The sequence below is a fragment of the Lacerta agilis genome, chromosome Z, assembly GCF_009819535.1.
Source record: "Lacerta agilis isolate rLacAgi1 chromosome Z, rLacAgi1.pri, whole genome shotgun sequence".
Lineage (NCBI taxonomy): Eukaryota > Metazoa > Chordata > Lepidosauria > Squamata > Lacertidae > Lacerta > Lacerta agilis.
In genome coordinates this window covers 20852811-20873313 of record NC_046331.1, presented here as the reverse complement: position 1 = coordinate 20873313, position 20503 = coordinate 20852811, and the positions used below count along the sequence as shown (strand labels likewise).

At 43.2% G+C, this 20503-nt stretch overlaps 1 protein-coding gene across 4 annotated transcripts in view; it reads left to right on the top strand.

The window, feature by feature from the left end:
* The window catches only part of LOC117039987 (ubiquitin carboxyl-terminal hydrolase 12-like), a 47771-nt gene that overhangs the window by 14456 nt on the left and 12812 nt on the right, over positions 1-20503 (top strand). For 3 of the 4 annotated variants that reach the window (XM_033137476.1, XM_033137475.1, XM_033137474.1), the window contains exons 2-5: positions 984-1064; positions 10321-10534; positions 12275-12501; positions 17691-17767. In XM_033137476.1, the coding sequence (XP_032993367.1) occupies positions 984-1064; positions 10321-10534; positions 12275-12501; positions 17691-17767 (599 nt within the window). The remainder of the gene's footprint in view (positions 1-983; positions 1065-10320; positions 10535-12274; positions 12502-17690; positions 17768-20503) is intronic. The other variant, XM_033137478.1, reaches the window with a different exon arrangement.

The window sequence follows — 20503 nt, the reverse complement described above, 5'->3', positions numbered from 1 at the left end:
TGTGCTTTTTATTCTTTGTATTTTAATAGATCTGTTTTTATACTGTTTTAGGTAGTGGAGTTTACTTACTTCTTGATGATTCTCTTTTATAGGATTCTCTTTTAGTTTTTTTGTATTTTATCTGTGTTTTTAAAATTTATGTAAGCTTCCTTGACACCCAGTCTGCAAAAAAGGTGAGATGATGATGATGATGATATTCCTCTGTGGATCATCTTGAGCCAGTCACTATTTGTCAGCCTTTCCTACCTCATGTATGCTGCCTTGAGATCCTTGTGAAAGGTTGCAATATAGGCCTACATACATACATTCATATGGACATACAGGTGAAACTCGAAAAAATAGAATATCGTGGAAAGGTTCATTTCTTTCAGTAATTCAACTTAAAAGGTGAAACTAATATATGAGATAGACTCATGACATGCAAAGCGAGATATGTCAAGCCTTTATTTGCTATAATTGTGATGATTATGGCGTACAGCTGATGAAAACCCCAAATTAACAATTTCAACTTTGGGGTTTTCATCAGCTGTGCGCCATAATCACCACAATTATAACAAGCAAAGGCTTGACATATCTCGCTTTGCATGTAATGAGTCTATCTCATATATTAAACTCCAGTAGCTAATGAAAACTATTGGTTACATAAATGGACTTTTTCACGATATTCTAATTTTTTTAGTTTCACCTGTAGATGTTGCTTTGACTTTGCATCTATGATGGCATATATACCTGCCCTGTTCAGTAGATCTTAAGGGCATTTTAATCGCAATTCAGCACATGGTCTAAGAACATCTGAGGTCTGCAGCATTTGCAGAACTAGAAAGCTGTAGACAAGATCACCCCATTTGAGAGACTACTGGGAACCCCATATAACAACAGAATATTCTATATCTCTGTGTGTATTAATTAGTAATTTCTCATTGCTTAGAGATGCAAATGATGTAAGCCTTTTTTCCCTACTCCTTTCCTTTGTCTTCTTCCAGGGCGCCAGTGCCTCTGCTTTGGAGAAAGAGATTGGTCTAGAACAGTTTCCTGTGGATGAACATTACTTTGGCTTGGTCAATGTGAGTAGCTTTGTGTGGGTTTGTATTCAATAATACCATCTTACTTCATTCTAAAATGAAAAGTATTTGTTCCTGAGCAGCTTCAGTCTGTGGGTGCTGCTACTGATACAAAATTGAAAGAGGCTTAAATTAGCACCCTATGATGTGCAAGCTCCATCTTTTTATCTATATTTATTTTATGAGCTTCAAAAAAGCAAACTAAAGAGAGTCGGTTTTTAAATATCTGTTCCTTTCCTTTTGCGGCAAATAATACCCTCCCAAAACACACTTAAATGGCTGTAGAATGTTGAATCAGTCAGAGGCCAGACTGAGCAGGATTTAACCACTCACCTGTCAGCTGTTAAGTGGGGATTAAATCTTGCTGGGAAAAGGCAACCACAACAATGCAGAATTCAGAACCACTCTCCTGCCCATCAGCTGATGTGATGTTATTTGATTGGCAGGTGGCACGGTTTGAGGAAATTGTCCAAATTGGACCTCTTATTGAGGTAGTCTTGACCTATGGCTGCCTCCCAAGTATTTTTATGTATTTAAAAGTCTTTTTTCAACTGCTTAATACTTAATAATCTGTAAGATGTATCCAAATGTATAACATAAAAACAGTAAGACAGTATCACTAAAACAGATATGTGACATAGAAACCATTAAAGCAATATTGCACAGATAAAAATAGAATTTCAATAATAGCAGAATCTAACCTTATGGGTCAGTGGAAACCTTGGCAGAAGTATACATCTTTGCAAGGAGTCAGAAGCAACTGATGGATGTTGTTTTGGCATGGGAGAGGAAAGAGCATTCCATGCAAGGATAACTTGATTAAGTATTCCCTCAAAGGCGTAGTGTAGACTTCAAAACTTTTGTTCAGTTGTCATGTCAAATTGATGAAACTGGTGGCATGTTTTGTGACAACAGTTTAAGGTGTGAAACAACTTTACAAGCTGGCTTGTCGTCCCTCAGGGGTAGTCAACAGCCATTCCAGAACCTTGACATTGGGGAAGATGGAAGGCAAGCTTTGGTTACAATACAAATAGCAGGATAGCAGGAAGAGGATCCCCAAAAATGCCTCTTACCACCCACAGCATTCACATGGACAAATGTTTGACATATTTCCTGCAGTAGTTTTTTTGCTCCTCCTCCTGCCTTTCTTGGTCAGTAGGAGCTTCTTCTTCAGTCCTACTATTTTATTATCCTTACAGTTGCTCCGTCATGTTTTGTAATGATTTGAAAGGCAGGCATTATTTCCTGGAAGGGTGCCAAGTTTTAAAGGCTGCATTTCCACTTGTTATCATCATAGACACATGTGGGATGGCAGCGAGAGCCCATCACCGTGACAACTTTTTCCCTTTACAGCCAGGTTTTAAGCTCTAAGGCTAAAGCTTTCTTGCAGGTCTCTCAAGTGCTCTAGAGCAAGCTGATGTTTTTGCCTGCTTCTTTGTTGCCTATTTGGCTGCTTCTGAGATGTAGCATGGGAGATATCATCATGAATCTTCAGGATTTAAGCAAATGCTAAACATTCGACTTTTTTAAAAAAATCATGTTTTTTATTAAAGATTTTCTTGATTCACAAAAGTACGTACAATGTCTCTCTCTCGTATTTTTTCCAAGTAACATTTTTACAAATCAGTTTCATTTTGAAGCAGGTGCAGAGCACTCCAGTTTTGATCAGTGCATTAGTGTTAGGGGAGGTATTTAACCTTTTCCTATTTTGATGTTATCCTAATTTAAATTGCCTCTCTGAAGCTATGAGCCCTGTAGCAGAGAAATAAAGAGGTAAGACATATAGTAGAATCATAGAACTGTAGGTTTAGAAGCAGTGTTCGAAACTCCCATTGTTCTAGGCGCATTTTGTGACACGGAATTTCATTAGCGTGAGCAGTTTCTGAGCTCTGGGTGCAATACTGCACCTAAGATTTCAGATTAAAACTGCAGAGTGGAAGGAAATGAGGGCCTTTTTCTGCCTCCCCACTTCCAGCTACTCTCTGAAGACTAGAGAAGAGACCCTCTAAAGAATATTAGGGAGTGGGCAGGGGAAGGATTAGACCTTGCGAAAAATGAACATTTTATTTTAGCTGCAGTTCATTCATTTTCAGCTTTGTATTCTCATTATAAAAGTGTGCCTAGACATTCCGTTGTTGCTCCCATAACCTAGGTTTAAGGTGCCATTTAGGTCCTAGCTTTCTTATGTCAGTTTCTACCACTGGTTGGAAGGGACCCTGGGGATCATTCAATCCATGTACCTGTGTATTTTCTCCTTTTGGGTAGGAGGTTGATTTTGTGCTGGACTAGATAGGCTTTTGGTCTGATCTAGCAAGCAGGAGAGGTGATCCACACTGCTCCAGGCAATTTATCTGTGTCTAGGTTTCAAGACTGAAACTTATTCAACAGTACATGACTAGGCAATGCTCTGAGCATATTCACTGGCAATTCTGCAAACAAAGTGGCATCCAAGTCACTGTGGATGTGAATGATTCTGTCTTCAAATTGCTTAACAAATAAGTAATAATGGACCTCTATGGAATTAGCTGCTTTGGATTAGCTGTTGCTGTGTAAATTGGATGGGTTATGTTTGTTTGCATCAAGGGCTGCTGTGGATTGGCTGCTGCTGTGGCAAGTGGGCATGTGGTTGCTGGCTTCTGGTGGTGAGCCAGCATACGCTTGGTGTGTTCTGTGGCACATGCAATTGGTAGTGTTTGTCAGTTGGGTGAGTGATTATTGGCATACCCCCTCCAAAAAAAGCTCAATAACTTTGGTCAATCCCCCCAAAAGAAGCTCAACAACTCTAGCCATCTCCTCCCATTTTCTAAAATTGTAGTCCCCCAAAATAGTCTTATATACAGGGGTATACACACACCTAGGTATTATTATCACCCTTGGTGTTGACCTTCAGAGTTGAACCATGACAGGGCCTTATGAGTTGTGATTCCCCAGTCTTGGAATCAGGAAGGCTTGCCTGGCAACAGGAGTGATGTCTTTTCTGCGTCATGTGAAAGCCTGTTTATGACCTTTTAGATATTTATGTTCTTTAGTTTGCTTGATGCTATAGAACATTAGGTGCTGTACTTTTATTGTTGTCTTTGTGTGCTTTTGAATTACTGTTAGCTGTTTGGAAAGCCTTCAGACGTGAAAAACAAGAAAAGAAAGGTTCTAAATAAGTTAAGTAGCCCACAAACACTTTTATTGGCATGCCTTTCTATTTGTATTACACTGACAGTCTGAAAGAACCAGCTCCTTATTTCTGTCAATTTACGAAAACTTCTTCATTGCTAGTAATGACTGGGCAATTGTAGATATCCCCCCCCCCCCGTCTTCCCAAGTTTGAGGGGCTTTATTGGACCTGTGCACTCTATGTATGGGCCCTGCACAAATGTCTAGTGTTGGGCAGGGTGGATATGTTGGCCTAACACTGGGTAGCGTGAATCTTCCATTGGGGTTGCATGCTTTTATATCTCTAGGACCCTTATTGGAGGTTGAAAATTCGGATGCCACAACTAGAAAATCATGCAACAACAAGATCACTCCAGGCAGAATTAATTAATTAATTAATTAAATGAAATACATTTTGCACACATTATTTGGCTGCATGATCTAGTAAGTTAGAGTTTTTCATTCAGCACGTACAGAAATGCCGCAGTTTTCACTTTTTCCCAGGGTCCCCTAATTATAAAACAGCAGATTGGCAGGGAAGCTGTAGCAGGATTCACAGAGCACCATGGGCGTAGCCAGGATTTTTGTTAGGAAGGGGCGGGGGGGGGAGAGAACCAACGTGATTGGTCAGTTAGGTAAATATTTCTATTTTTACTTGATCCCCCCACCCCCTGGCTATGTCCATTCAGAGCACTTATTACCAGCAGGGACAATGGAGGGGAGGATCGGTGGTATGTTGTTGTTTTTACATATCACCTTTCTTCTAAGGCAACTAAGGCAGTTCACAATATTAAAACACTAAAACAAATACATGATATAAAACAAAGACCCACAGAGGCCTCTCGCACCAACTGGGAGCTGGTGATATGTGTGCTCCCTGGCCTGTGGTCCTTCATTTCTGTTGGAGCATGCAGGTCTTCAGCAGCCGTAGGATAGGAACTGCCCCAACAGTTCTCTAAGGCAGCTGATGGTTCTGTGATGAGCTGTTGGCCTTAGACCTTTTCTGTTGCAGGGATGGTGGCAAACATTATTTTTCCACCACTATTGTGTCCTTGGAGTGTTGTCCAGTGGAGTTTTTCCAGTTGGGGCCTCCTTCAGCTTGGCCCAGCAGATGATGTGAAGAACCATCGTGCTGTGACAAATTTGGCAGTGTCTTTGGGGGAGGGATGAAAGTGCTCTATGCAGAGTTCTTACAACTAGCGAGCTGACTTCTTTTAATGTAGAAAGGGATCTAATTCTTCAGTGCCTTGAGGGTCAAGCACTCCAGGATGCATCCTTCCTTGCTAGATTCTGTATCTCATCAGCCCCTATCCTCCTTTTTTTCCATGAAATGAGACAGCCTTCAAATGTGACAGATGCAAAACAGCTGCTTCTAGCTATATCCGGCACATTGCCAATATATCCTTGTAAACAGGAAATGTGAACTGGATGTCTCATTTTGCCCCCAAAGGCATCTTTCCCTGTCAAACACCAGCAATTTTGAATTGTATCCCACCCACCTATCCCCACTATAAGCTGACCCAGAGGGAAAACCTCAGCCTGCTTGATTATTTGGAGCAATCATATCAGCTTCATGTTTTGGGGTGAGAGGTGGGTATTCTCAGCGGCACCACTGTGTGCCAGAAACCACAATCTTTGCCCTCCCCACAAGCCAGCTAGCTGCTTACTAGACTTAACCCACGGCAAGAGCATTGCGACTGCTCCCTCTTGAGTGGCATCTAGCAGGACAATTGTTTTTTTTCCTTCTCTGCCAAACCACATCACAAAGCTTTACAAGAAGGGGGAGGGGTTGTGTTCACCCAGGCCTCTGCCAGTTACGCTAGAATTCCTCGTTCCAGATCTTATAAGTGTATCAGGATGAGGTTGAGGAAGGCTGACCAAAACGGGAAACACAACTTGTTTAACAGAGCTAGCAGTTTAAAATGTTGCACCAATGATTTTGTTTCCATGGTATGTGCGATTTATTTCCGAGTTCTCCTCCTCCTTTGAGAGTGTGCATATGAGACTGAATTATTCAGTCAGGCCATAAGTCCATTTAGCCAGCAGTTGCTTCTACAGTGGCTAGCAGGGCTCTCCTATTTTCCTGCCCCTTCGGGGGATTTGACTAGTTGACCTTGGGTTCCCGTCCAGTTCTGTGATTCTGTTATTCTACCTCCTTCAACTGGTGAGAGAGAAGAGATTGTGACCTGTGACCTTCTGCACACAAGCTGGGTGCTTTGCCACAATCTGTGCAATCAGGTTAGCCATTCTGATGCTAGTAAAAATGTTTATTCCCCACTTGCTCAACTGTTATGGAACTATTTTCAAGATCACAGGATACTGTATCTAATTTTAGACCTGAGCCAAAAGTTCTCTTGAGAATTCTTGGTTTGAAATTGTGGAGGGGGTTGAAGCTACACACACAGCTGCACCCTTTACCTTTTCTGTTGTTGCTGGTTTCATTATGGGAGCTACTACCCACACTTCATTCCCCCCCCCCCAAAAAAATTCTTGGAACAGTGTTACACAATCATGTAGCATTTGTTCCAAGGGGCATTCAGGAAGGGGAATAATAGGTAGCAAGAACATTGGCTGCCAAACAGCAAAGCTGCCTTTCCCCTCCAACTCCCCTCACGTTTTTCAAAATATCTTTTTATTGAATTTTAATAATGAACCGGTTTCAGGGGTGGGTTGGGGATAAAGAAAAACTTTTTTTTAAAAGTAAGTTGTCACAATTTCCACAAAATCTAGCAACTGAGTATGTAACATCTGGGTTTTCATCCTGGAGTAGTAGGGAGATGTTGAGTTGTTCTGTGCGCCCTGGAAATTTTTGCAGGATAGGCAGGATAAACCTGGCTCATATGTCTACATAGTACTGGAAATGGAAAAAGGCATGTTCCGTTGTTTCCTGCTGCCCAGAATCCCATGGGCATTTCCTCTTCTCGTATGGTGTTTTCCTATAACTGCCTTCCTGAATGGCTGAGGGGAGGGGCCTGACAACAGGCCTGAGTGAAAGTCCTTCGCTGTTTTGAGATTTCAAGGTTGGTTATATATGGCATTTGGGAGGTGAGGTATCTTCTGGTTTCACTGATTAGAACTTTTGGGGGCCTGGCTAGGTCTGCTTGGCGTTCTGTGTCTTCCACATGCTGTTTAATGTTTCTTTTAGCTTGTTCAGGCCCCATGTCAAGTAAAAACTGTGTGTTGAAGCCTAGATTAGTTGTTATATTTATCACTGCTCGTTTCCATGTCGATTGGAAATCATCCTTAATAGTGAGGGGACCAAGGCCGCTCAGGAAGAAAGATAGTCTCAACTAGTAATTAAGAGTGGCGAGCCACACTCTGGCCTCGATTATTATGGATCCAGTTTCAAGATGTATGGTAGCATTGGAGTTGTGTTTAGGCACTCGTAGAGCAGATCTTAAGAATTTGGATTGTACCAATTCTAGTGGTGCGCAATTGGTGGAGGGGCACCATATAACAGCTGTGCAATCAATTTAGCCTCAAACAATTTGAGCGCTGCAGGTATATAGTGTCCACCTTTGATCCTGAAGTACTTGAGGATACCATTTGCGCTTCTCTGGGCATTCGCTGCAACGTAGTCACCGTGGGCTTTTCTGCTTCCTGATGAATGTGGGGCAGTATTACTAGATGAGTACTTCTCTATTAGGTGTTGGAGAACTAAGCATTGGTCAATGGTCGAGCGTCCTTCTCTGAATCCTGCGTGTTCATCTGCAAGTATATTTTCTTGTTGTAGCAGTCTTGAAATTTCCATTGCAGGTGTCTTGCATACAGTTTACTTATTATGTTAAGGAGACTGATTGGTCTGTAGTTGGCAGGATCATCTTTCTTGCCTTTTTTATATATTGGGACAACGATTGAGAGTCCCCAGTCTTTGGGGATATGTCCATAGGTGTCTGTGCCGATGAAAAGTGAGGCTATGGTAGGGGTCCAAAAGTCCAAGTTATTTTTGATGGCCTCTGCAGGTATTAAGTCTACACCTGGGGGTTTCCCCTGTTTCAGTTGGGCTACCTGGCCCTCGACCTCTGATGTTATACGGGCCCGCTTTGGGAGGTTCACTATGCTTTCAGGGATTTGGCCTCTAAAAGAAGATTTAAAAACCTATCATTGGACTGCACTGAATCTAGACACTTGCATAGATTCATGGTTCCTGACAATCCTGAGCTGCTCTCTCTCTGTTCCACATTTGTAAGAACTTGGTCATTTAGTGTGGCAGCACTTACTCTTTAGATCTTCTTGCCTATCAAGATCATGCAGCACCTTCACTGTATTAATTTCAGCACCTCCTAAAAACATTATTGTTTAGGCAAGCCTACCCAGATGCTTAGAAGGTTGAAGTAATATTAATCTGTTTTAGTATTTTAACTTTTGTATGTTTTAAAGTAGGGTTCTGAATTTTTCTTGGTCTTACAGTTTTAAACTGGCCTTGGTCCTGTATACCTGAAGGAGTGTCTCCACCCCCATCGTTCAGCCCGGTCACTGAGGTCCAGTGCCGAGGGCCTTCTGATGGTTCCCTCATGGCAAGAAGTGAGGTTGCAGGGGACCAGGCAGAGGGCCTTCTCGGTAGTGGCGCCTGCCCTGTGGAATGACCTCCCATCAGATGTTAAGGAAATAAACAACTATCTTACTTTTAATAGACATCTGAAGGCAGCCCTGTTTAGGGAATTTTTTAATGTTTAATGCTATATTGTGTTTTTAATACAGTGGTACCTCAGGTTAAGAACTTAATTTGTTCCGGAGGTCCGTTCTTAACCTGAAACTGTTCTTAACCTGAAGCACCACTTTAGCTAATGGGGCCTCCCGGTGCTGCTGCGCCACCAGAGCACAATTTCTGTTCTCATACTGAAGCAAAGTTCTTAACCTGAAGCATTATTTCTGGGTTAGCAGAGTTCTTAACCTGAAGCATATGTAACCTGAGGTACCACTGTATTCGGCTGGGAGCCACCCAGAGTGGCTGGGGAAACCCAGCCAGATGGGCTGGGTATAAATAATAAATTATTATTATCTTTTTTTGTAAACCACTTTGAGGCTTTTTAAAATCAAGCAATGTATCTTTGACTAAATGGCAAAGAAGCGATCTTGGCCTCTGGACACTTTGAGCTTATGCGAAATTTCTTCTAAGATGGGTGACCCTAACCCCCCCCTTCCCATTTCACTACCTGAGAATGGGGCAGCCATACAGTTATAATACCGTATTGGCCTGAATATAAGCCGCATCCACAAATAAGCTGCACCTTTAAAATTCAAGGATTATTTGTGGGTGTGGCCCTCCTCCTGGCACTACCTCCCAGAGGCGTAGCAAACCCAGGTGGTACTCGGTGTGAAAATTTTCTTGTCAACCCCCCCCCCCCTCAAATTGACAGCTCGGGGTAGGCTTGGGAGCCGCGGGTGGATGCTGAATGTCACCCCCTCAGTGATGACCCCTGGGGTGGTCCGCCCCCTTTCCAACGCCTCTGTACCCCACCCCCGCGACTCCCAAGTACCCCAAGCCATCAGGGGTAGGGGGGAGCTATGCCGCTTTGCTGGGGCACTGGCAAAGCTGTGCAGCTCGTCCTCTCAGGAGCCATGGCCTCCATCCGTCCCCCTCTCTCCCTCCCCGCTTACGGCGAGCCAGGGAGGGAGGGAGGCTGGGAGGGGGACCCCCGGCTTGCCGTAAGCGGCTCCTGCTTTGCTGTTTTACAGCAAGCCAGGGAGGGAAGGAGGGGGAGCTGTGGCTTTCGAGCCGTGGTTTCGAGCGTGCCCGCCTCCTGGCACTACTGCGCTGAATGGAGAGCAGCTGCCCCCCATCCCCCATTCAGGGTGGTAGTGCCAGGAGCTGGGAGTGCAGTGCTTGGTTCTGAATATAAGCTGCACTTTAACTTTTCACAGTCAGAATTTGGGGGAAAGTGCAGCTTATTTTCGGGCCAATACGGTAAACAGATAATTTAAAACTTGCCTCCATCCCATTTCATGAAATCACATGCATTGTGCAGTCAGCCTCTGTCATACTTTGTTTATTTCCCTCAGGCCCTTTCACTGCAGCTAGTTCAGGTACTTTTTGCCCCCCCCCCCCAGAAGACCTTGAATAAAAATTCATTGTTTTTTCTCTCCCCCCCCCCCGCTTTATTTCATTCAGTTTGGCAATACCTGCTACTGCAACTCTGTTCTGCAGGCACTTTACTTTTGTCGTCCGTTTCGAGAAAAGGTTTTGGCCTACAAGGTCCAGCCGTGCAAAAAGGAAAGCCTTTTGACATGCCTCTCAGACCTTTTCAACAGCATCACCACACAAAAGAAGAAGGTGGGGGTCATCCCTCCCAAGAAATTTATTTCCCAGCTGCGGAAAGAAAACGGTAACTAGACTTCTTAAATCTCCATGCCCACTTCAGTGTTATGCATCCTTGGGGGCCCTTCAGGTGTTACTTTAGTGTAAGGATACCAGATTTTTTTGAATGAATCCGGGGACACTTTTCAACTTCAATGGATTTTGTATGGTGACTGATGTGTAAATCTGGGGACTGTCCCCAGGAAACGGGGACGTTTGGTATCTGTACTTTAGTGGCGTGGGAGCTGCTTCCTAGAGGAACATGGAGACGTGAGTGTTGAACTGGGACCTGGGAGACCAGAGTTCGAATCCTTATTTGACCATGAAGCTCACTAGGTGACCTTGGGCCAGTCACTGCCTCTCAGCCAAACCTACCTCTCAGGGTTGTTGTGGCGATTAAACAACGAGGAGAGAGTCACGTATGCCACCTTGAGCTCCTTAGAGAAAAAGGTGTTAGATAAATGCAACAAACAAACAAACAAGTTGTTGTTGTTGTTGTTGTTGTTGTTGTTGTTGAGTACCCGTCCTTCATCTTATTGTCCCAGAGCAGGTTACAATATTTAAGCACAATTGTAAGAACAGTTTAAAACAATTTACAATAACAAAAAGAAAAGTATAAGAAAGCATGGGACATGTATGGGACAGAAAAGGCCAAAAACAGCAGAGTGATGTGAGGTTTGTTGGGGCCCTGATCTCACTGCAGGAAAGAAGATGCTACTCACCAATTCACTGCAATGCACACCCACAATAAAACATAAGTTAGAACTGTTTATAACTATTTATAATTTAGATCCTCCTGAGATCAATGGGACAAGATGGCCATGGCTTAGTCCCCATTGAAATAAATGGGACTTGAGTACAGCTGCTTTAGCCTGGATCCTGCCCATTACCTGGATATTTGAGATGGGAAATTAGTTGCTGATATGGCACTTGTTGACAAGTGCTGGAATTTACGATCCTGAAGGGATGGCATGAATGTACATATCCAGTGTTGAAAGAGGGTTAATGGAAGTCTGGAAAATTAAAGTGATGCCAAAATTAACTAAATTGAGAGACAACAGCCAACAGATAGCAGCTTCTAATTCTTTGTTCCCTTTTACTAATTTTGTGAACAATAGGATACAGCCTGGATATTGAATGCTGAAACAGGGGAGTGTGTTTTCAAGAGGCATTTAAAAGTAACTACTGTTTCTACCACCTTCTACCCTTGGGAGGGTGTCCAGAAGGTTGGTGCCCATACTAAGAAGACCCACTCCCTAGATGTCACGGGGCAGCATCCCAGGGGCTTCAGTATAGCCAGCAAGGCTTTGTCTGAAGATCTTATCCATTGGCCAGGAATGTTTGAAGGGAAGTGGTATGCTAGGTATCCTGCTTCTAAGTTCTTTAAGGCTTTATATGCCTTAGTACTGGGAATCTCCATAGGAGATCCGCACTTTCTCTGCTAGATCTAATACATGTGTATAAAAATACATGCAGCAATCAATCCAGCTTAGTTTAAAAGCGCTCTGTGCCTCAGCCAGTCAGCTGTGTCTTACCTAAGCCTTGTGTCCATTGTTGGTCTCTAAATAACTCTCCACACTTAATGAGGCAGAGTGGAGCACCAATATCATGTGGCACGATTAAGAGGAACAGTATTATGCAGTGCATTTCACCCCCTTCCGCCCCATCATACTTCATCTTGGAAGTTACTGAAACTGTATGCTGCGAGTGGCCTAACAGCATTTTAATCGCCCTTCCTTTTGTTTGTCTTGCACATCTTCATTGCCAGAACTCTTCGACAACTACATGCAACAGGACGCACACGAGTTCCTGAACTACCTGCTGAACACGATTGCTGACTTGCTACAAGATGAGAGGAAGCAGGAAAAGCAAAATGGCAAGCTGCAGAACAGAAGCATTGAGAGTCACAAAGGGGAGAAGGTGGACCTCACATGGGTCCATGAAATCTTCCAGGGGACACTAACCAATGAAACCAGATGTCTTAACTGTGAAGCTGTATGTTGTTGTTCTTTAAATCCCCCAAAGCTCTTCCTTATCCAACAATAAGCCATTAGAGTATGTTGGTCCATTGATTTCAGTGGGCCTACTCAGAGTATGACTTCTTCTTTTCTTTTCTTTTCTTTTCTTTTCTTTTCTTTTCGTTCATTTCTGTCCTGCCTTTCCTCCAATGAGCTCAAGGTGGTATACGTGGTTCCCCTTCCCAGTTCTTTCCTCACAACAACCCTGGTAGATTAGGCTGAGAGACTATAACTGGACTAAAGTCACCCAGTGACCACTCTCCCTTGGTGAGGTGTGATTCAGACTTATGCTACCACCTCCTGTGCATGCCTGTTTTTCACTTCTTGATTCCTCACAATCACAGAGGTGGAGCTTTTATTGTGTGTTATTTGCAATAATTTACTCTGTTATGGGATGCCAGACAGAAGGGGCACAAGGTCCCGCAATGATGTAGGAAAGCAGTTTTGCAAGAAGTGTGATGTATCAGTAAGTATTAGATCAAGGGTGAAGAACCTCATCGGGGGAGGAGGGGCAAATCTGGCCCTCCATACTTCTCCATCTGGTCCTTAGAACTCTTCCTAGGCCACATCCATTACCAGACTTGCTTCTCATCATCCTTGAGTGTTTTTGCTTTGCTAGAATGTGTCCTAGCACGCTTGCCTAATGAATGCTAGAAATTTGCATCTGTTTATTTGCCCGCTTCACCTCTGGCACCACCCACCAGTGCCTTGTGGCCCCCAGAAGGTAGAATGTGGCCCTCAGGCTGAAAAACATTCTCCATCCCTGTGGTAGATGCTGGGGTGTCTAGTGTGGTGATAACTTTGGTGTTACCTGTTTTATTACATTTTAAGAGTGCTCTTCATTCATTCTGGATCCCATAATGGGATACAAATAACATTTAAACAAAACAATTGCTATTTCTAACCAATAAAACACAGTTTAAATAAAGTAAGGAACACAGCAGCAGCAGCAGCAGCTAAAAAAATTAAAAGAAAAGTGTCAAGCAAACTTTCTTTGTGATGGCCATTAACTACACAGAGACCTTCAACAATCAAATAACTCCAGAAGCTTTGGAGGATGAGTGATTTTTTAAAAAGCAGGTTCCAGAAGCCCATTAACACCAAGACCATCAAGCTAGGTGATTGGTGCCTCGTCTTAGGTATTCCTGCAAAGGCCTTGTATATTCAGCTTCATGGGTAGTATGCTAACGAAATGAAAAATGAGTCAAATAAAAAGGTATGAATATGCTGACTACTTTTTTTGGGGGGGGGGGGGAAGAAATCTAAGGTAATCCACACCATACATTTAAAGCATATTTCATGTGTATGGATCCCCGCAAAGAAGCTGTTAAGGGTAAACCACAGCTCCCAGGATTCTGGGAACTGAAAGCCATGTGCTTTAATGTGTGGTGTGGATATCACCTGTCTAAGATAACCAGAGTAGATTTAAGGTGAGTTCCCCATAGACTGAAGGAGTAGAGTAGAGCAGCCTTCACCACAGCCTGATACCTTGTTGATGTTTTGGACTGCAGCTCCTATCAGCTGCAGCCGATACCCTGATGGGAATTGTAGTTCAAAATATCTGGAGGGCACCAGGAAGGGCACCAGGCAGGCAAAGGCTGGAGTAGACAAATGGCTGTAAGCCATGGCAGCTATATGGAACAGCTATATGTTACCAGTTTTGCTGGTTTTTGCCATCGTACTATAGACGTTCTTCATACATCTGCCTTACCACTATTGGAAACAGGATTGAAGTTAAAATCTACTTCACTTGATCCAGCAGGGCTCTTCTTAAGATGCATTTCAGTTTGAAGAAGATTGAAATAGGAACCAGTTAAGTCAGCCAGCCATTAATTTGCATCATTTCCTGGAACAAATCCAGTCAGTCAGCAAGTCCTGCATCCAAGGAACTACATGACTTGCTTTGGATGTGTTTCTCAGAGAGTCCCTTCTGCTATATGGTGAATTGCCTTTGAAAACAAGAGATGAGCTTCCAAAGCAGTGTGTGTGTGTGTGTGTGTGTGTGTGTGTGTGTGTGTGTGCGTGTGCACATGCGTGGGACTCCTAAAATAGCTCTCTAGATCCTGACCTATTTTGAAAAAGTAAAGTCCTAAGCAGAGGGGGGAATCTCGTGTGGGCTTTTAAACTTAATGTGCTTTAAAAATAGCATTGGTTTTGATATCTGCTCCATTCTAAAGGGATCTTCTCAGCCAACATGGCACAGGTTGTGAAAATTCGGTTCTGCGGCACTTGCCTGTCACCAATGCAAGGCTTTCCAAAGGCCAAACTAAATATAACCCCATTCACACAATTAACAGTTGTGTGAATGGTTTGTTTTTTAAAATATAAATAGCAATCCCAGGTGAGCTGAATTCAGAGCCAATCAAGGGGGTAGTGGGTAGGGCTTTAAACCTGACCATGCCCAGCTGCAGTCCCTGTCTGGGTTGGATGGGGGAAGTTGCATGTGCCTTTGCACTGGAAAGAAGGCTTCCATTTGCACCAATGGAATTGCTGATTGGACAAATTGTGTTATGCTTAGTTTGTCATTTTATACGGGGAGGTGTTCTGAGTGGATGAAACTACATGTAGCCTGCAACTGCCCCTTATTTTGAGAAGAGGCTGAGCAGCTATCTGGAAGATTCGGGACACATAAAAGGAAGTATTTTTATGCAGTGCATAGTTAAAACTCACACAGGAGGCGGTGATTGTCACCAGCCTGGATGGGTTTAAAAGAGGAATAGACAGTTTCATGGAGGAGAGGCCTATTGATGGCTATTAGCCATGATGGCTGTGCTCTACCTTCACAGTTAGAGGTAATAATGCTTCTGAATACCAGTTGCTGGAAACCATAGGAGGGGACTGTGCTCTTGTGCTTAGATCCTGCTTGCTGGTTTCTCACAAGAACATTGTCTGGCCACTGTGAGAATAGGATGCTGGACTAGATGGGTTCCTGGCCTGATCCAGCAAGCTCCTCTTATGCTCTTATGTGCAGCAGTCTTCAACCTTTTCAGACCTGAAACCTTGTAACTCCAACCAGCAATGTGAACCTTAGACCGGAACCCATTTGCAGCTTCCCACTGTGGCTACACAGATTCCTCTAGGAAGCCCACATCAGGCCATGAGGGCAATAGCCAGCCTCATTGTTTGTTTGTTTGTTTGAGCACCAGATTTAAAATACAATAGCTTCTGAACATGTTATATTACATGTTATTACAGCAGGGAAGGGGAACTAGTCAGGGATGAAGGGAGCTGAAGTCTAGCAATTGATCCAACATGTTCCCCAGTATATGAAGAGAGCCGTTCCAGTAAGAGGCAGCATGGGGTTCAATATTGATTCTTTAGCATCTTTGAATTATTCCTTGTCTGTATTTCTCACTGCAGACATACCAGTTTGACAGTCATTCCTTCTCTGTAGGAAAACCCTAGGCATTGTAGTGTGGGGGCAGGGGAGAGGTGTCTTAACAGAATTCTTAGCACATGCAGCAAACTACAATCCCTGGGATTTGCAGGGGGCAGGGGGAGTTACTGGTATGTCACATAATTTTGTCTGTTTCTTCCTTGCCTTCCTTTCTTCCCTGGCTTTCTGTTTATCTCTTTAAAAAAATAAGGATGAAAAAATTAATTAAAAAACGTTAGTGGAACTGGTATGCCCCTATTGAGGTTAGGTCATGACTAATTTGGGGGTTGCAACCCATTAATAGAAAGCCAGTGATCCATAGCTGCCATCTAATGCCCTCCAGATGTTTGAGATTACAACTTCCGTCAGCCCCAGTCAGTATCTGGAGGCTATCAGGTTGGGGGAAGCTGATCTATAGCATATGAATCTGTATTATAAGCTGTGGTATTGATTTATGAGTGCGACTGCGAGAGGATGATGGGTGTCAAATGATGCTTGACTGCATGAGATCAATGAGATGTGTCCATCATTCTCTGCAGTATTGCCAAGGATTCTTGGGCACTCCTGTTTGGTGCTCCCCTTCCTACCACTCTTCATTGCTTCTGTGGCCACCCCTACTCATACTTCCATTAGAGTACAGGCAATCCTCGTTCTGTGTGGGGGTTATGCATACGTTGGCGAAGCTTGCATAAGCCCACTTGCCCACACTCTGTTCCTTTGCACGCCGTTTTTGTGGTGTTTGGGAGCTACCTCCAGGTTTGGCAGTGTGTGATCGGTTTGGCAGTGTGCGCGATTGCACATTATTCCGACATGCCTAAACCAGAAGTTGCCTGTATTAAATATTTCTTCTTTCTTAAACTTAAAACATGACTACTAACCATGGTGGCTGTGCTGTGCCTCCACTGTCAGAAGCAGTGATGCTTTTGAATAGCGGTTGCCGGAAACTGCAAGAGGGGGATGTGCTTTTGTGCTCACATCCTGTTTGTAGATTTCCCACAGACACTTGGTTTGCCAGTGTGAGAACACGATGCTGGACTAGGGTAGGTAGGTAGGTTTATTTCGGCCATGTGGCCCATATCACATCACAAAACTCATTCATCGTAATATACACAGAGTAAAACAATTTAACAAATTTAAACAATACAGTACGAAACCAATTTTAAAACAACCCATTTACACCCTTCCATCTAAGTCAAACTGAGTAGTCCAACTGAACTAGTTTTTTTTTTTTAAAAAAGAAGTTAAAATTAATTTATCACCTATTTTATCGCCCCAATAATAGGTCTTAATTATTTTCTGCATTGTCATAAATGGGAAGAGAACCATTCCTCTTCTTTGTAAATAGCACATTAGTCAAAAACCTAGCGACCATATGGGTTCTATTTGGTTCCTCGTCATTTAATAAGTAAATTCATTTAGCATCCTGAGTTCCATCTTGGGTTTACTTCAAAAGTGGAAACAAAAATTTGGATCGAGCTGCCAAATGAATTGGACAGCAAAAAAAAAAAAATGTTGTAAGGATTCTATGGAACCGCTATTACAGTCGCAAAGAAGGGAGATTTGACCATTGGAAAGTATTGCCGAAAACATTTGATTGGAAAACATTAAATCTGGCACTTATGAAGGCATACCTATACCTCACAATAGAGAGATTGGTTAAATAATGTAGGATGCTGGACTAGATGGACCAGTGGCCTGATCCAGTAGACTTTTCTTATGTTGTTAGCATTTCTAAACTTGCTTATTTTTATTCCATTTACCCTGCCTCTTTTTTTCTTTTTCTTTTCAAGGTTAGCAGCAAAGATGAGGACTTTCTGGACCTTTCAGTTGATGTGGAACAAAATACATCGATAACACACTGTTTGAGGTATTTTTTTTTAAAAAAAACCAAAACACCTCAGGAGCTTCCCAGATAAGTACTTGTGTAGTGCTGTCAATATATGACACTTTACAGTAGCCTTTTCCTAACCTCTAGATCATAGAATCCTAGAATTGTAGAGTTGGAAGGGACCCCAAGGGTCTAACCAACCCCTTGCAGTGCAGGATTTACAGTTTAAAAATCCCTGGCAGGTGGCAATCCAACCTCTGTTTAGAAACTGCCAGTGATGTTTTGGCTATGGTTGTGCTGGCTGGAGTTGATGGGAGTCATAATCCAAAATGTTTGAAGGTCACCATGAATACTGCTTTACTGAGTGGTATCATTAAAAAAGTTGTATCCTTCTCCAAGGAACTTATCATCTAAATTTAGACAAATGGGTGGGGTGGGGAGAAAAGCCGGAGTCCGCATAACAAACATGTTGGTGACTTGTGCAAGTCATTTATTTATTTATTTTCTATACCGCCTTATACCCGAAGGTCTCAGAGTGGTTCACATAAAATATCAAATACATAAAATCAAAACAAAACCAACAACCCAGTAAAAAAAACTCAAAGAGCCAGCATTTTTAAAAAGGGTATAGGATGTAGATCAAGTCAGACAAAGGCCTGGTTGAAAAGGAAAGTTTTTGCCTGGCGCCTAAAGGTGTATAATGAAAGTGCCAGGCGAACTTCCCTGGGGAGAGCATTCCACAGACGGGGAGCCACTGCAGAGAAGGCCCATTCTCGTGTTGCCACCCTCCTGACCTCTTGAGGAGGAGGCACATGAAGAAGGGCCTCAGAGGATGATCTCAGGGTCCGGGTAGGTTCATATGGGAAGAGGCGGTCCTTGAGGTAGTTTGGTAGTTCACCACACCTTGTCCAATGTGATGTATCAGCAGAGCATACGGAGCCTCAGCAGAGTCTTCAGAGATTTCCTGCTCCCAGCAGAACAGCTTACAGAGTCCCCAGATACAAAGCAAAGTGAAACAGTACTATCTTCTATATCAAATTCTTCTGGGCTTTGAAGTAAAGATAACGTGTACAGCTAAATCCGCTAGTGCTACCACCATGTGAAACCCACAGCCTCTTTTCTTGACTCACAGATTTAGAGTTGGACCCTGACAGCATCAGGACAGAACACGGACCTGAGGACATACACAAGACATAATGAAAGCTAGATATTATTATACCCATGTCTACACGTACCGATGGGAGGGTGAATGACTCAGCACCCTTATCTCAGAGCATCCAGACTTAGGAGATATGCTTCCTCCAGACATGAGCCCAAGCACTGTCATTTTACCCATTGTTCACATAACACCAGTGAAGGGATGAAAACAAGCAAGTTCACTTATGCTAGAAATGGGAAGCCATAGGAAGATAGGAAGTCACCTGGGGCTCCTTTGGTAGGAAGGGCAGGATATCGGTTCAGTCAATCAGGTAATCATCTGTCTTCTACTGAGTTGAGTAACAAGGCTGGACATGAGTTCGACAGCACTTTGTGGTTTCCAGCAGCTGATATTACTGTCTCCGACTGTGAAGGCAGAGTGTAGCCATTGTGACTAGTAGCCATTGATAGCATTACCCTCATCCAACTCATTATCGCCTGTGCAGACTAGTGGTGGTCTTCCAGAGGTCTTATTTCTCAGCCCTCCTTGGAGTTGCTGGGGATTGAGTTACAAGTTCCCCATCCCTGCACTGCAGAAATGTGAGGAATGGAGCCTTAGGAACATGTGGCAGAATAAATAACATGACAGAGGAAGCCTCAGCCCCATCCTGCCGCCTGTCCAGTTTGTGGGCCAGATGGGATGTGGGTTTTCTCCCATGAACTTGAGTTTGCTATAGTATAAATCAAAAACAGATTTATTTATCTCATAAAATTTATACACTGCTTGATTGTAAAACAAAACAATGTGGTTTACAAAACAACAACAAAAATTATGAAAAGGATTTAACAACAGTAATTTAAAACTTTCAAAAAATTAAAATTATCAATAAATTAAAAACAAAACTTGCCACCTTTCTAAATATCTAGGTAAAAAGTAAAGGTAAAGGACCCCTGACAATTAAGTCCAGTCGCGAACGACTCTGGGGTTGCAGCACTCATCTCGCTTTACTGGCCGAGGGAGCCGACGTTTGTCCACAGACAGTTTTTACAGGTCATCTGGCCAGCATGACAGCCGCTTCTAGCGAAACCAGAGCAGCGCATGGAAACGCCATTTACCTTCCTGCCGGAGCAGTACCTATTTATCTACTTGCACTTTGACGTGACTGCTAGGTTGGCAGGAGCAGGGACTGAGCAACGGAAGCTCACCCCGTCACAGGGATTTGAACCGCCGACCTTCCGATCGGCAAGCCCAAGGCTCAGTGGTTTACACCACAGCGCCACCTAAAAGTGTTTATAGCAGGTGCCGAAAAGAGTATGGTGCAGGCACCTGCCTGATAGCAATAGGCAAGGAGTTCTAAAATGGAGGTGCTACCACACTAAAATATTTTAATGTATTTTTAATCTTTGTTGGAAGCTGCCCAGAGTGGCTGGGGAAACCCAGCCAGATGGGCGGGGTATAAATATATTATTATTGTTGTTGTTGTTGTTGTTGTTGTTATTTATTATTATTTATTAAGTGCTTCCAAAGCGGAGCAAGTATTAATGTGGTACCTGAAACAGTGCCAGTTCCACCAATTGAAATGGCTGAGTGGGTATAAATGGGGTAAGGCACTCTCATAGGTAAACTGCTCCCAAATA